At 42.1% G+C, this 16,763-nt stretch overlaps 1 protein-coding gene across 1 annotated transcript in view; it reads right to left on the bottom strand.

Annotated features, from left to right (window-relative positions):
• The window catches only part of PPM1L (protein phosphatase, Mg2+/Mn2+ dependent 1L), a 325,983-nt gene extending 311,161 nt beyond the window's left edge, over positions 1-14,822 (bottom strand). The window contains exon 1 of the mRNA XM_054482716.2: positions 13,594-14,822. Coding sequence (XP_054338691.1) covers positions 13,594-13,992 — 399 coding nt within the window. The 5' untranslated portion in view covers positions 13,993-14,822. The remainder of the gene's footprint in view (positions 1-13,593) is intronic.
• Between the last annotated feature and the right edge of the window lie 1,941 nt (positions 14,823-16,763).

Raw genomic sequence — 16,763 nt, 5'->3', positions numbered from 1 at the left:
GTGGCTCACTCAACAACCATTTCCACTCCTCCTTCTTCCTAGCTAATACAATTCTAGTTTTGTTCACCTTTCTAAGCTGTCATGTCCTCCAGAGGCTGGGCTCCTCCTCAGACCCAGAATGAATTATGATGGGTCAAGGCTAATCATGCTGATCACATTCCCATGACCAAGTCATTGGTTTAGGCATGAACATGTGATACAGCTATGGCCTGTAAGATGTGAAGAGTACTTTCTTGAGAGGTTTCCTGAAGCTTAAAGAAGAACAGGACAGATATAATTTCTTGCTCATGTCTCTGGATGTAGTTATACAAAGATGGCTGCAGCACTTCAGAGTATCACATCTTGCAACCATGAGGGAAAACTGAAGAGAATTTCTGAGACACTGAATCAGAGCCTTGAAGTCACTGAGCTGCTAGATCAAAAGCCTCTTTTGGGCCTTTTGTTATGTGAGATAATAACTGTCTCCAGTGTTTAATCTGCTTCCACTTGAGTTTTCTGTCACTTGCAACCAAAAACTTCCCAATAATGTACCATCTAGGTGGCCAGCTAGAACCCACTCCACCTGTAGCATAAGTCTCTGACAACAGACACTTATAATAGACAAAACCAACCGATCTATAAGAGGACATTTCCTTATTGCCAGACTAGCTCTTTACAAACAGGAGCCACTACTGATTATCTAGAAACTATTCTGTCTTTAGTAGAAATTACATTGAATTTCCCTTTTTGAGATGAGTACTTCTCACATAAATTTAATGTTAATATTTAATTTGCGGGGAAGAGAAAAAATTATTAATATAATTGTTTTACCAGTATTAAAATTGTAACAATCTAATCTTTATTTATCTCTCTCTGATGAAGCCAGACTAGAAGAAATAGTCTTAAACGAGAGGGACCTAGTTCACATACAGAGATGAATTTCTTGAGAGAAAGGATTATAGTGAAAAAAATTCTCCAGGGAAAATGTGGAATCTCCTTGATGAAAGTCTTTAAAAATAGATATTTCATGTAGCCGTGAAGCCTTAGGCACTATATTTGGATTACATGACAATTCAAAAATGCCTGCCAGACCTATCTAGAGAGAAAACTCAGAAAGACAAATTTAGAAAAACATCTAAGTGCTAAAATAAAACAGAAGTAAAAACTTCTTAATCTCAAACTCTGGAACATATCTACCACATAACTATGTAAACCAACTGTTATAGAAAATTCACTTCATTATCCATGAAGCAAAAAGATAAACACTATGATCAAAGATCCTACTATGTCTCAATTTCCGTAAAATCCTGACAGTGTCATTAAGAGACTTATTTGGCGAGAAAATATCCAGTGACTAATTTAACTGAAAATTAATTCATTTAATTAAAACGATAAATGAAAGCACTTACTAGATTAAAAAGAAATGGTATACACTTATCAGAATAAAACAGTTTCTGCCCTATTGCAATCTCATAACTAAGAGAATAAATTTTATACCATATTTTAGATTAAAAACTTTGCTGTCCAAGAGTAGTGCTGAATATAGACCCTCTTCTTAAAAATACAATTTGAAATATTTAAGATTTACTGCTACAGGGCATTAAATCACCACTCACATTTATAATGACCAAAATTTGCAAGATTAATTTTGAAAAGCAAATGCAAATAAGTGTTTACTACTCCAAAGAAGTCACAAGGTTTACTGACATGCAATGGTCTTTGATTTAGAAACTAAGACACACAGGCTGCATGCAGTGGCTCACACCTGTAATCGCAGCACTTTGGGAGGCCGAGGCGGGTGGATCATCTGAGCTCAGGAGTTCAAGATCAGCCTGGGTAACATGGCAAAACCCCATCTCTACCAAAAACACAAAAAATTAGCCAGCCATGATGGCACACACCTGTAGTCCCAGCTACTTGGGAGGCTGAGGTGGGAGGATCACTTGAGCCTGGGAGGTGGAGTTTGCAGTGAACCGAGATGGTGCCACTGCACTCCAGCCTGGATGACAGAGTAAGATCCTATATCAAAAAAAATAAAAGAAACTAAGACACAAAGATCATCATCTATCAGCTGCTCATACAAGAGCAGAACATGGAGGGCACTAATGGTGGATGGTATGGTAAAAGGTCTGTGAGTCTCAGAAATACAGCCTACTGCTATGGCACCTTTAGCTTCTGTACAAACTAGAAAAGTTTCCAAGTTATTGTAGACCCATAGATGCCTAGCTTGGGGAGCAGATAGTTCTGCACACATAAGAAAATAATATCTCTCCACCTAGTACCACTGTACAGTGTACATCTTGCATTATCGTATGCAATGGCCCCAAACTTGCCTTCAGGAGCCCCACGCCCAGTGGCAGACAGGAACTCTCTTGTCTTCTAGGAATGGAAGAAAGTAGGTTAAGTCTCAATCTTAACAGACTAAAGTATCAAGGCCCTCCTTAATTCCAGAAAAGTTAGAAGCAGCTAAGGTTCCATTAAATTGGGCCCTATTCTCAAGAAACAGAGAAAGAGAAGGGGGGGGCGCGGAAAAACTCCAGAGAGATCAAGTGATCAAGACGTGTAGCTTCTTTTTTTTTCAGAAGTAAAATATTATATTGTATTAGTCCATTTTAACACTGCTATGAAGGAATACCTGAGATTGGGTAATTTACAAAGAAAAGAGACTTAATTGACTCACAGTTCCACATGGCTGGGGAGGCCTCAGGAAACTTACAATCATAGTGGAAATCACCTCTTCACAGAGTGGCAGGAGAGAGAATGAGAAGTGCAAAGAGGGGAAAAGCCCCTTATAAAACTGTCAGATCTCATGAGAACTCACTCAGTGTCATGAGAACAGCAAGGAGATCTAATGATCTAATGATCTAATCCCCAGATCTAATGATCTAGTCCCCCCACGATCTAATCACCTCCCACGAGGTCCTTCCCTCAACACACGGAAATTACAATACAAGATGAGATTTCGGTGGGGACCCAGACCCAGACCATATCATATATCTTCACTTTTTAAGCAGTTTTTCATAGCATAGACTTCAACTTTATTGAAAGTATATTAGTTTATCAATATGCATGATTTTTACCTGTATAAATATTAATAAAAATGCTCTGTACTTTTCAGAGGAGGGTCTAAAACTATAAAACAAAGCTATAAAAGGGATTATCATTACATTAACTATTTGGAAATGGATGGCTTCTTTTGTTTGTTTCAACTTTGAAGATTTTTATTAAAAACAGATTATCACTAGCCATAACCAAAGCTTGGCTTGACTTAAGGTTGGCTAAGAAAATAATGTATTAAGTAGCCTTCTAGAATGAAAACGCAGGATTAGCATTCACTCAAACTAAACATACCAACTTAGTATTATAAACAAATGAGAAAATGATATTTGCTGTTTAAAATTAACAATATATGTAATCGGAAACTGTTTTGATCCTGAAAAAGAAAAAAAAGTCGAAGCTTGAATATAAAGAAAAATTATGCAAACACATCCACACTCCTACATATTTATCCTAAAGTCAAGCCTTTGGTACTTTGAAGTAAAATAAAACATAAGTCATTTATGTTTATTGTAACTGGTTATGCTAATACCACTATAATTTCTATGAAAGCCTTTCATGAGCCAACAGGCAAAAATATTGCAGATTTTCTGTAGTGGGATAGAGATTCTGCCAGCAAAGAAGCAGGGTGGATTAGAACAGATGTTTGAATGTGAAGCATCACCTGCTCTGACTTCTGACCCCAATCTTTTTTAACTACAGGACTTTTCTAGGTAATTACAAGATCAACCTACCAAGGTTAGCAGCATAGGGTTTTCAAAACCACCACCAGCTGTCACAGAGACACAACTGTCACAGTCATATGAGAAAACCAAAGTCTCACTAAGCAAATCGAGAAGACTAGGCAGTGTCCACATAACAATGTTATCAGCACTTCATTGACCAAATTAGGAGATCTGTAGGGCTTCAACCAAAAACTGATGGTACAGGCTTTGGAGACAGGGAGCTCTAAGTCTGAATCTCAGTTTCAAACCCTACTTTCACCATCCACAAGCTGTGAGAGACCATGGGCAAATTACTTAACCTCTCAGTGCCTTAATTTCTACACCTACAAAATGGGGGATAATATAGTACCTACCTCATAAACTCTTATCAGAATTAAAATTAGATAACATATATAAAGTACTTTATAAATACTGCCTGGCATATTATACATACTCAATAAACGTCAGCAATTGTTATTACCATCAATAATGGTGGCTTCTCCTTTATTCCTTTGATCCAGAAATCCCACTTCTGGAAACCCACCCTAGAGAAATAATCCAAACTACAGTAGAAACACAAAAATATTTATTACAATGGTATTTACAATGGTAAGCAGTTAGAGGAGCCTAAGTATATACCAATAAGGAAGCAGTTGAGTAATTTCTCAAATCTCTACTCAATAAAATATTGCTCTATCACTAAAAAATATATTCAAAATATAAATATAAAGAATTAAAATAGGCTGGGCACGGTGGCACATGCCTGTAATCCCAGCACTTTGGGAGGCCGAGAGGGGCAGATTGCCTGAGGTCAGGAGTTCATGACCAGCCTGGCCAACATGGTGAAACCCCATCTCTATTAAAAAATATGAAAATTAGCTGGGCGTAGTGGCGGGTGCCTGTAATCCCAGCTACTTGGGAGGCTGAGACAGGAGAATTGCCTGAACCCAGGAGACAGAGTTTGCAAAGAGCCTAGATCGTGCCATTGCACTCCAGCCTGGGACAGAACAAGACACCATCTTAAAAAAAAAAGAGAGAGAGAGAGAATTAAAATAAATAAAAAACAAATCAAATATAAAGCATTATAGAGCAAAATGACAGTATCTTTATAGAATTATACAAAGAAAAACAACAAGATTTAAATCTACATATGCATATTTTTATAATTATGTAAGATTACATTTAAAATGCATACTGTTTTAAAAAAGGTGAAGCTGGGCACAGTGGCACATGCCTATAGTCCCAGCTATTCAGGAGGCTGAGGCAGGAGGATCATCAGAGCCCAGAAGTTTGTGGCTGTAGTAAGCTATGACGGTGCTACTGCAATCCAGCCTCAGCAACAAAGCCAGATCCTGCCCACCCCACCCCCTAAAAAAGAAACAAACAAACAAACAAAATGACCAGCAAACAATACACCAAAAATGTAACAGTAGATGTGACAGGGTAATGAGATTTGGAGGAATGTTTCTTCTTTTCTATAATATCTATCATGGAGTCATATTATTTTTATAATGTTAAGATTAGTTTACTTTAAAATATATTTGACTTTGCTGTAGATTTATTTTAACATTCATTAAGTAGAATTACTAAAATGGTAACAAAAGTTATGGAAACCCTGACATCAGTCTTACCACCTCAGGAGTTATCCACTCCCATCACATCCTCTCCCTCTCTTTCAACAATAACAAATGGGATCTAATTAAACTAAAGAGCTTCTGCACAGCAAAAGAAACTACCATCAGAGTGAACAGGCAACCTACAAAATGGGAGAAAATTTTCGCAACCTACTCATCTGACAAAGGGCTAATATCCAGAGTCTACAATGAACTCAAACAAATTTACAAGAAAAAAACAAACAACCCCATCAAAAAGTGGGCAAAGAATATGAACAGACACTTCTCAAAAGAAGACATTTATGCAGCCAAAAAACACATGAAAAAATGCTCATCATCACTGGCCATCAGAGAAATGCAAATCAAAACCACAATGAGATACCATCTCACACCAGTTAGAATGGCAATCATTAAAAAGTCAGGAAACAACAGGTGCTGGAGAGGATGTGGAGAAATAGGAACACTTTTACACTGTTGGTGGGACTGTAAACTAGTTCAACCATTGTGGAAGTCAGTGTGGCGATTCCTCAGGGATCTAGAACCAGAAATACCATTTGACCCAGCCATCCCATTACTGGGTATATACCCAAAGGACTATAAATCATGCTGCTATAAAGACACACGCACACGTATGTTTATTGCGGCACTATTCACAATAGCAAAGACTTGGAACCAACCCAAATGTCCAACAATGATAGACTGGATTTAGAAAATGTGGCACATATACACCATGGAATACTATGCAGCCATAAAAAATGATGAGTTCATGTCCTTTGTAGGGACATGGATGAAATTGGAAATCATCATACTCAGTAAACTATTGCAAGGACAAAAAACCAAACACCACATGTTCTCACTCATAGATGGGAATTGAACAATGAGAACACATGGACACAGGAAGGGGAACATCACACTCTGGGGACTGTTGTGCGGTCGGGGGAGAGGGGAGGGATAGCATTAGGAGATATATCTAATGCTAAATGACGAGTTAATGGGTGCAGCACACAGCATGGCACATGTATACATATGTAACTAACCTGCACATTGTGCACATGTACCCTAAAACTTAAAGTATAATAATAATAATAATAAAAATAAAAATAAAATTAAAAAAACAATGGCCCACACTCCTGGGTTTCATCTTCACTGCTCTGTCTCAAGCTTCCCAATTGACCCTCTCCCCTCATACTTCTATCTTGTTAGTTCAAATCAATCCTCCACATAGTTTGGAGGAGCAGGATTACTAAAGCATGGATTTTATGCCATTCCTATACAGTAGTTCTCCAATATATACAGAACATGGCCCAGGCTCCTCGGCACAGCTTCAATAATAGTGCTAACAATAGTTCCAGCAGCATCTCCCACTCTCCTCACCTGTGTGTATCCCAAACCCCAGGCCATGGCTCAACAGGAGGACCTAGCATGCTGGTATATTTTTGTCATTGTAAGTTATGTCACAAGCAATGTGTTATCTATAATGGTTCAAGTACCTTAGTTGTGAATTATTTATTTTTTTAAACTAGCTAGAAAAACATCAGTTTTATTCCTATAATCTCTTCCCATTTACCTGCATTAAAAATGAGGATGGAATTTATGCTGAAACATTGCCCATAACTCTGTGTTTCCCATGGAGGCATGATACAAATAAAATCTCTGTCACATGAGTCACAGTGGAAAGGGATACTCCAAACCAGAGCTCCTCACAAAGCGGCATCACTGGAAGTGCTCTCCACCTGCAAAGGGAGCAAGTAGGCTGCCTTGCTTCAAATTATGACTGGCAATTAAATTTTAAAAGCCACTTTTTCTCCTCATAAAAAAGCAAGGGGAAGAGGACAGAGGAACTCTAGAGACAACCAGAGACTAGGAGATAAATCTTTCTAGAATCATTCTACTCCATCAAGATGGAGAGAGCATCTCAGCAGGTTAAAGGCCAAGAATTTCATTTCATGGATTTTTCCACTCCCGGTGCTGATATGAAGTTTCTTTTTCAAATAAATATACTTAACATTGAAAAACAGTTAATTTAAAAATAAATTTAGTATATCAAAACACAGAGGGTACTTGAATATGGAAAAAAATAATGAATGAGCTTCTAGAATGATTACCGTTGGGGAAAGCCTACTCCTGACAAATAATACTACCTGCCTTCTTCCAACGGTGCCTGCATTTTATTTCCTCTGTACCATTTCCATATTTTTTCTTCAACCTCTAATGTCACCCTCCCCTCCTTCCTCCACCCAATCGCTGTCTACAGAAATGCTAGGATACAATTAAATGTCAGTTCCTCTTCAAAATTATCCAAAATTCCCCAAGCTCCTTCAGTCAAGCCATCACACACTCGTAGGTGGCAGGCATCTTGTAACTCCGCTATTTTTTTTTTAAAAAAGCTCATCTCTCCAAGTAGACAGAATGCTCCCTGAAGACACAGAATGCACCGAATCATCTTTAGACATCACATAGAACATAACACTGCTTTTCACAGGTGCCAGACTATACAGAAAATGTTGGCTTAATTGAACCGAATTTCTTAACAACCTGTTCAGAAGACATAGCAAGGTCAGCAGTCAGGTTCCTACATTCCCATACAAAAAGGTCTTTAAGCACAGGCATAGGAAGGAGGGTTTCATTGAAAAAAAAATTTTTGCAGAAACTTTAATGTGCCATTTTAAACCAAAATAATCAGAATCTTCTCTTAAACCATAAGGCATTTGTCCACACTAAATCCCTAGGCCTCTTATACATCATAATGTGAAAGTTGAACATTTACTAACAGCAGCTATAATGTCTGAAAAGCAGATCATTCACTGTGCCAGTCATAATTTATTTATTCAGAAGTGTATCTTATTTCAGAAGGATCCAATGAAACTTACATAAATACATATAATACAAGCTAAAATGACATATCTAAGAGAAGAGAAAAATGGTGATATGGTTTGGCTGTGTCCCCACCCAAATCTCATCTCGAATTCACACATATTGTGGGAGGGACCTGGTAAGAGGTAATTTGAAACACCAGGGCAGGTCTTTCCCATACTGTTCTCATGATAGTGAATAAGTCTCACAAGATCTGATAATTATATAAGGGGAAGTTTCCCTCCACAAGCCCTCTTCTTCTCCTGTCTGCCACCATGTGAGATGCGCCTTTCACCTTCCGCCATGACTGTGAGGCTTCCCCAGCCACGTGGAACTCTAAGTCCATTAAACCTCTTTCTTTTGTAAATTTCCCAGCCTTGAGTATGTCTTTATCAGCAGCATGAAAACGGGCTAATACAAATGGGATAAAGGAAAATCGAGTGTAGGAAAGAAAAACTGTCCTAGGAGTGAGGTTCATGTACCAGATGAATGTATTCCATAAAAGTCTGCACATTTGCTAGAGGTAGGTCAGGCATTTGGCTCTTAATACTTGTAGCAGCCAACAAACCCAGGATGGCCCAATCAGTTACATAATTCAGCATCCTTAAGATAAATAAGTAATAGAGTACTATTTCTCCCTTCGTCCTCATTAAAATGATACTATATAATATAACAAATGATTTCCTCAACAACATTCTTGCAGTTGATTTCTCAGAGCTAAGGAGACTATTCCTCCAAACAACCCTCACAAGCAAATGACAGCAAACAATTCAATAAAAGCAAATGATGGAGAGGAAAGCAGGAGGGCCAAGCAAGGGGTTCAGATACACAGTTCCTTGCAGAGCTAGATGCATCAAAAACAGATTTTATTCTATCTAGACTAATCTGAAATTCAGAAGCTTCATGCATCCACTTGTCTCTGAAACTACAAAGAAAATTTGATATGCATGTCCTTTTTTCTGGGGAATATGTCTGTAGTTTCATAACATTCTCAAAGAGCAGCATGACTCAAACAAAGTTAAGAACCACTGATTTAAAGAATCAGACTATATATATATTCTTCAGGCAACCCTCCATAAGTAGTTTATTTTCTGAGCTTCTGAGAAGTGCTGAGCCTCAAGACTGCAGTCCCTGGCAAGCGCTTGAAGTATGGCTTCTCCCTCATACAAAATGTGGAACTCTAGGCTTTAACCACTGGCCAAGCTGTGTGTCAATTATCAAGATACATAAGACCTTTAATAGAATAATGCTCATGAACATATGGAGCACAAAACAATCTATTCTTCTAGCTAGGCTTCAGCCATGAACATTGATAGAGGTGCCAAAGGATTTGGTGATATTTCTTCCAGATGGTATTTAAAAAAAAGAAATAAACAAAAAAAAAAAACCACCTTTTGCCTGTAGATAAAAATTACAAGTAAGCACAAAAACAATGATTTTCCTAGACAAAAATCATTTTTTATCTTAAAATAATCTTTCTACATCAATTTATATAACGAGCTCCTTTTTACCTTTTTGTTGTTTTAATCTTGTTATATAAGAAAACAGTCACTGCCATACCTTTAGACACATACACACACTGTGAACCATCCACACACAGTATCATGGTTAGAATCAAGGGAGGAAGCTGGCCTGTAGGACCACTGAGATAAGGCTCTTTAAAATCTCATCCATCTGGAAGAAGCCACAGCCCTGCAGAGTCTGGTCCTCAGCATAAAAAGTCCAGAGACATATCTTTGCCGAAGAATCCACAGTTAAATATGCTCAAGAGAACTAACTCATGGTAACCCAAATCATAAGAGGCTGAAGTACAAATCAGAATACCAATTTCTTAATTAATCATAGAGAATATTCCTTTGGACTAGTAAGAAAATTTACACCTAAAGCCACAACACAGTTTTCTCAAATATCTGGATAACCGAAATCCTGAATTAGTAATCAGGAGTCCACTGAAAGTTAGAACCTTGAGATATAGAGAGTTTGGGGGATATCTAATAAATTATCCCTGCACTACATACATCTTCATAGCGATCAAAGTTGTGGCTCACACAGGAAGAGTCTCTCTCCCTTGAATATTGCTGCCCCAGCACTGCAGACTTCTTGGTCTTCTTGGCCTTTCCTCTTCCGTATCCTTCTCTCCATTAGGTACTTCTCTAGACAGGGTATAATACAACTGATGAAGGTACACCTTACAGGCATCATTATCCCTATTTTTTAGATAATAAACTCCCAGATAAAGCTGTTTCAGCAACTTGTCCAATGTCACAGCTAGAATAAAGCAGAGCATAGATTCAAAGCCAGATCTCAAGTCAAAACCTATGCTGCTAATCTTGAAGTAAATAATACCTTCAAGGCGTTTTTTCCTGGGCCTTCCTACCTACCAGTCTGATTTAAATGTCCCTCCTCTGTTGTCCCGTAACACTCTAAGCGCACCATGACTATAATTTTTGGTATAGAGGTCTATCTCTCTCACTAGACTGGAACTTTTTGAGGATAGGGGTTATATTTCATTCACCCTTGTATCCCCAGGGCACCATCTATCTAGGTAAATATTCAAGCCAATTTGTCCAGTGGTTTCATATAGAGATCAACAAACTGAAGGCCTTGAACTAGCCACATAGCCTTAGGAAGGTCACAACTTCTCCAGCTATCAGCATCTCAGCTTAAAAGAAAAAAAAAAGGATGAGGGATGAAATTGATATACACAGATGAAATGGATATACAAGCATATACAAGGCAATGTCTCCTCTGCATCTAAAGAGTACTACAATTACAGATGGGCCCTAGTTTCTGATGGCCTATCTTACTAGTGTGAGTTATTAGAAATAAAATTAAACTCCTCATTTATCGTCTGTACCATTCTAGAGATACAATATACATAAATAATAGAAAGTTCAGAAAAAGCTTCCTCTTTTGTGACAGGAGCTAACATCATCTATACTAAAATCAAACAGTGGCACCCTCCTCTGGTGAATGTTAAAGGAGCTAAACAACACACAAGAATTAGATGGTAGGATTTTGAATGATATATAAAGAAAAAGCAAGAGAGAAATTACCTAATATTATTTGTCACGGTTATACTCCCAATAGCAATTAAGTAATTCCTTTTGTAGCACTTTCCTTATTTTGCCCTAAAACAAAGCCAAAATGAACTAACTGGCTACATATGATAAGGGATTATGAACAGAACAAATATTCTATTTTTAAGAGTACTGATAATATCAATTATTTTGCAAACAGCATGCTTTTTAATGTAAGGCACAAAGAAAAGTATTTCATGGTTTGGCTAACGATGATCATCTTTTCATTTGCAGTTAAAAAATTTAATGACAAGCCATGTACGTATAAAATACTTTTAGTAAAATAAAAGCATTTATCGTGTCCCTTTTCTGGATGGTACATTTACCACAAGATAGTACTTGAAATTTTTCAACCTGAAAAGTGTTTTGGTCTGCAACTTTCAGGTTTTACAGTATCAACTTAAAAGAAAAAAAAATTTAAATCACCCAATCACTTACACTTTTTTAGCCCAAGGCTAAAACTATGCCAATGCATCACACCCAGACAACCACAACCCAAAATTTCACCACATTACTATTACAACCAAATCTTTAATAAAATTAAAACCGTGCTTTCTAAGACCAGAAGCAGATTATCACCAGCCACCAATTTTAATATAAAAATATATAATAAATATAAGCTTGTTAAATGATTTACAAAGGAAGGAATCACAGCTTCCTTCACCCTCATTGAATACAGGCACAAAAAAATGAAAATACAGGTAGTCTGCTTCAAGCCAAGAAGACAAATCAGCCATTATACTGGCAACTTTGTCATTAAGGTATGTTTTTGCCCATGTACACAGCCTCTTTTCCCTCAATTAATTTTACATCTTTCACTTACTCTGTGACCAAGGGGAGGGGATCTCAACACTACCCAAGAGGTTACAAATTTACAACCAGTGAGAAACTTGCATTCTGAAAAAACAGAATATAAAAAAAGCTAGAGTGGATGGAAAATGCCAAAAACTGATTTCAGTTCTACCAAATAAGTTTTCCTACTAAGTTTGTCATTCTTGGCAAAGTTGGTTCTACAAGGCAGGTAGGCACAGTAGCTTGAAAAGATTAGCAGAGTGATGGGTGAGGAATGCAGATAAGATATCCAGTTGAAAGCTTTCTCAACGTTTACCCAAAACAAAGGCCAAAGAACAAGCAAATGCTTGAAAAAGAATGGCAGTCCCTGCAGTTCCCTACAGCCTACCCAGAGATCAGAGGGCAGAGAAGAAAGTTGGGGGAAAACTTGTATGGGAGTTCAAGGGAGGGGTGTAATCAAAAACAGGAAGGGATTAAGAATAAGAAGAGTATGCTGCCAAAAGGGTAAACAAAGAGTATGCAGCAATGAACCCGATACAAACTGCCAACTTGAGAGATGGGGTGATTGGCCCAGTGTTCTTTGGAGCATGGCGCTAGAGCCACATTTCCCTCTCACTTTGCCTGGGCCAATGCGCAAGGACCACAGCCAACCCTTGCCTAACCTCCAGGAAACCTGGGCCTCAGCGCACAACCCGGGTGCCGCAGAAATGTGGGAGAGGGAACTGAACTGGCCTCTAGCTATCTCCTGCTTCCAGATGAACCACAAACAAAGGAATCTAGAAGCAGGGCGACGTCTGCACCCCTAAGCCCGCCAGTGCGCAAGGGTGAGGTCAAAGCACCGCCTCCTTTGCGGGCATAGCCACCTCTGCAAAGGCCAGGGACAACTAGGTCCCCCTCTGAGATCCTAGTGAAAACAAGCGGCCAGCGAGGCGCTCCTGTCAATTGGCCCAATTGCACTTGTAAAGTTGATAGAGTCGGAAAGAAGCGCAGAGCTGCCCCTCGGATTCCTCCCTAGAGTGAAGGCGATGGGAAGGAGTCACAGGTTCCTTCACCCTCAATGAGCTCGCTCTGCAGATACAGCTTCTTTGCCTAATAAAGCATAAGATATTGTTTTCCTTCTCTGTGCCTAGTTCAGCTCAAACCCTAGAACAAGGGCTCTGGGGTCTGGGACCAAAGTTCACTGGAGATACCATTAATTCTCCTTGCTAAACTAGCACAGTGTTTGCTGGGTTCCGGCCTTGGGAACCTCATATTAAGTAGCAACAAATATGCTGTGGATGACTCTGCTTTCCCTAAAGTGGACCCTCAGCCCCAAGAAGTCTGGATCCAGCAGTGCTTTTGGCAACTTGAGCCGCATTTGTCCAGCCAGGCACCGTGGTGTCATCACCACGCCCCTCGCACCCAGATCCTCTCCCGCTGCGCACACGCTGTCCTGTTGTTTACACACACACGCACGCACACACACACACACGAGACATACACGGACACAAACACAAAGCCCCGGGTAGCTCCTACCTCTCCCCCGTGCCCGTCGAAGATCCCGAAGATGGACGGGTGCGTCTTGTTGGCCAGATCCGTGAGAACTTCGAAGCGGTCCTCCATGTGGTCTCTCCGCCCCTGGATGGAGTACACCGCCACGTTGTGGTTCTTGAACTCCCAGGTCTTGGAAAACTCGGCCTCGAGCACATCAAGCCCCCCGAGTCGATCATTCTGCATGATCTCGGCTACCTTGCCCTTCACCATCTTCACGGCGTCCCGGCTGGACTTCACGATGGTCTTCACCTCGTCGGTGTGGAAGAAGTAACTCCATAGAGCCAAGCTGATGCACAGCAGGAAAAGCGTCTCGGGTCTCAGCAAGAAGTAGCGCATGATGCGACCCAGCAGAGATAGCAAAGTCATTGTATCCTCTATCATTTATTATCGCTAGAGCCTCAACCACCACCAGCGACGCGCGCCCCGAAGGCTCGCCGGGGTCCGGGAGCACTGGGGGACAGCCCGCCGGGAGGGAGGCGGAGCAGTGCCCGAGGGTGGGGGAGAGGCTCGCGGAGCCCAGCCAGAGGCAACCGAGCAATCGGCTCTGAGCGGGCAGCGCGAGCAGAGGCAGCTTCCCTTTTGTCTCCCCGCCTCGGCGGCCCGGAGGCCCGTCCTTGCCGCCCGCGCCGCCTCCCTTCCCTGAGCCCCTTTGTGAGACCGCGGCGGCGGCGGCGGCGGTAGCAGCAGCCACCGCAGCAGCAGCCGCGGGTTCCCCGGTTGGGCAAGAAGAATCAAGTTAAAGTTGCGCTGGGCGGGTCTGCCGCGGTGAGGGGGAGAGTTCAGGGGCGCCGGCGCCCGCGCGGTCCCTCCAGGGGTGCCCCCTCGAGACTCCGGGGAGCGATCAGCAGGTGAGGCGCAGGGCTCCAGAGCCTGGCGGACGAGGGATGCAGGTCCCCTCGGTTGCCGCCGCAGGGGAGCGCGGAGATGGCAGAACGTTCCAATTCCTTCACACACCCCGGGGGCCCCAGAGAATAAAAGTTTTGCGGGAGCCTGGGCAGAGACAGGGGTACGCGGAGCCCGGCGACGCGGCAAGATCGGTACTGAGCCGCAGGCGGCCGGCTGGGCTCTGCCTGCCTCTCCCAGGCACCTCCCGGCTCGGCTCGGCTCGGCTCAGCTCGGCTTCACTCGCGCGCTCCCTCCTCGCGTCCCGGCTCGCGCGCGCTCCGCCCCGCGCGCGCTCGCCCCGCCCCGTCCCGCCCCTTGAGTCGGAACTCGACACCCCGAGGTGTTCCCACCCAGCTGTCAGAGGCTGAGCAAGTTCCGCGGCCGCCGGTGCGCGCTCGCAGCCCCATGCGGTCCAGGACAGTCAAGGGGGAGAAAAGAGGGAGGTCCGCTGCCTAGCTCTTGAGAATCGTTGTTCCTTCCCCCTGTGCCGGCTCCTAAGACAAGCTAATACTGACCCCGGTAGTCTTAGCGTTGGTTTTCCAGGAGCTACTGCTGCTCACTGGGAAGCCGAGAGCCGTACGTGAGCGTTCTCCCCTTCGGCGGCTGCACTATAGTGCGGTCCCCGCTTCGCCAGGCATAAGGCAAGCGAGAAGGGACGCACTTCTCCCGGCTTGCAAAGCGATAGGGAGAAGATCGGGCCGCTGGCTGCGATCTCGGCGTTCAGCAATAGAGGCCTTCCCGGATCTCCCGAGAGGCGGGGAGCGAGCCTGGGTCTAGCAGCCTTCTCCCTCCCGAGAACAGCAGAAAGGGGGGACTCCACAGAATGACCTCTGTTTCCCCAAGGAAGTGCACTCTGACGATAACCTCGGGAGGGACGAGAAGGGCCGCTCTTTCTGAGCGCGGCCGCCGCCCCTGGAGTAGGGGACTCAGCGGCCACGAAGGCCTTCCCTGCTCGCGACCTTTCCACGGGGAGGCACGAAGCTTCCGATGGGGGCCCCGGGGCGCTCCTGACTTTTCTACGGGGTGAGGGCTCTGACTCTGCGGTTCAGGTTTGAAGGTCCCTTGGAAGCTCGCAAGTGGTGGTCTCCCACCGCCTCCTCGGTCATCGCAGGAAGAAGGCGCAGTGGGGGCGGGAGTCTGGATGAGCGGAGAGTAGCCGCCGCGGAGAAGAGTGCGGGCTTGCAGGAGCCGACGAGGATAACTCGAAATGTGGGCAGGCAGGTGTTGGTGGGTCTTGAAGGTGGGAACGCACGAGAAAAGAACAATGTTCGCCTCCGCTTAGAATACGGAAACAAGTGAGCTTTAAAGGAAAATACTCATTCTCATTACCCCTGTCCAGGAAGAAGAGTGCTGATCTGCTTCTTTCAGTCCGCTGGGCTGGAGAGCAGAAAGGCTACTTGATCCCAGCCAAGCCAGTGTCTGTCCCCCAACAAGCACTTCTGCCTTGGTGTGATCCCCGTTCCTTTTCTAAAAATAAAAAATAACAAGAAGTCCTGGAAGAAAATACACTAAAATGTTCCCAGTGGTTAATCATTCGTACAGTAGTAGATTATATGCAGCTTTCATTTTCTGCTTTAGACTTTTGTCTATTTTCCACAACTTTTCTAAAGTTTCTACAAAAGCCATATATTTCCACCATAAGCAGAAAAAATGAAAACGTAAGCATTTAAATGGCATATACAACATAATCTCAGTAATATAAACATGCATACGAAAGACAGGAAGGAGATATAAAGAACTGCTAACAGTATGTTATTTTTCACAACTAGTATATAGTCTCCTGTCCTGCTTTACCTTTCAGGTATTTTCATCTGATAAATAGAGAAACAGTTTAAAATAAATTCAGTCATTCTGTTCAATAGTCAAGAGGTTCCAAAATGAGATAATGAATTTAAAAGCCTTTAGGAGTTATAAAGAAAAGTAATGCATTAGTGTTATTTTGAAGATAAGTTTACAATATTTCTTACTGTAAATTATCAAATCACTTTTGGGTGCATTGTCAGTCTTTCTGTACATGGATTCGTTTCACTGTGACAAAGGCAACTTGCAGATAAGCTGATGAAGATTCCAGAACTACAAATCAAACTAGGCCCTGGAGTAGTAGTAAAATTCCAAACCCAAAGGCCCATCCAGTCTGTCCACAACATTCCTATATTGATGAGAGCAGAACAGACACTCATGAGAGACATGACTTCTGCTTCCCCCATAACTAAGTAAAGAAGAGAGATTACCATACTGATGATCTCCCTGGAGGTTTCATAGCAAGG

The sequence above is a fragment of the Pongo pygmaeus genome, chromosome 2, assembly GCF_028885625.2.
Source record: "Pongo pygmaeus isolate AG05252 chromosome 2, NHGRI_mPonPyg2-v2.0_pri, whole genome shotgun sequence".
NCBI lineage: Eukaryota > Metazoa > Chordata > Mammalia > Primates > Hominidae > Pongo > Pongo pygmaeus.
Note: the sequence above shows the minus strand (reverse complement) of the source record. Positions and strands in the feature narration are given on the sequence as shown.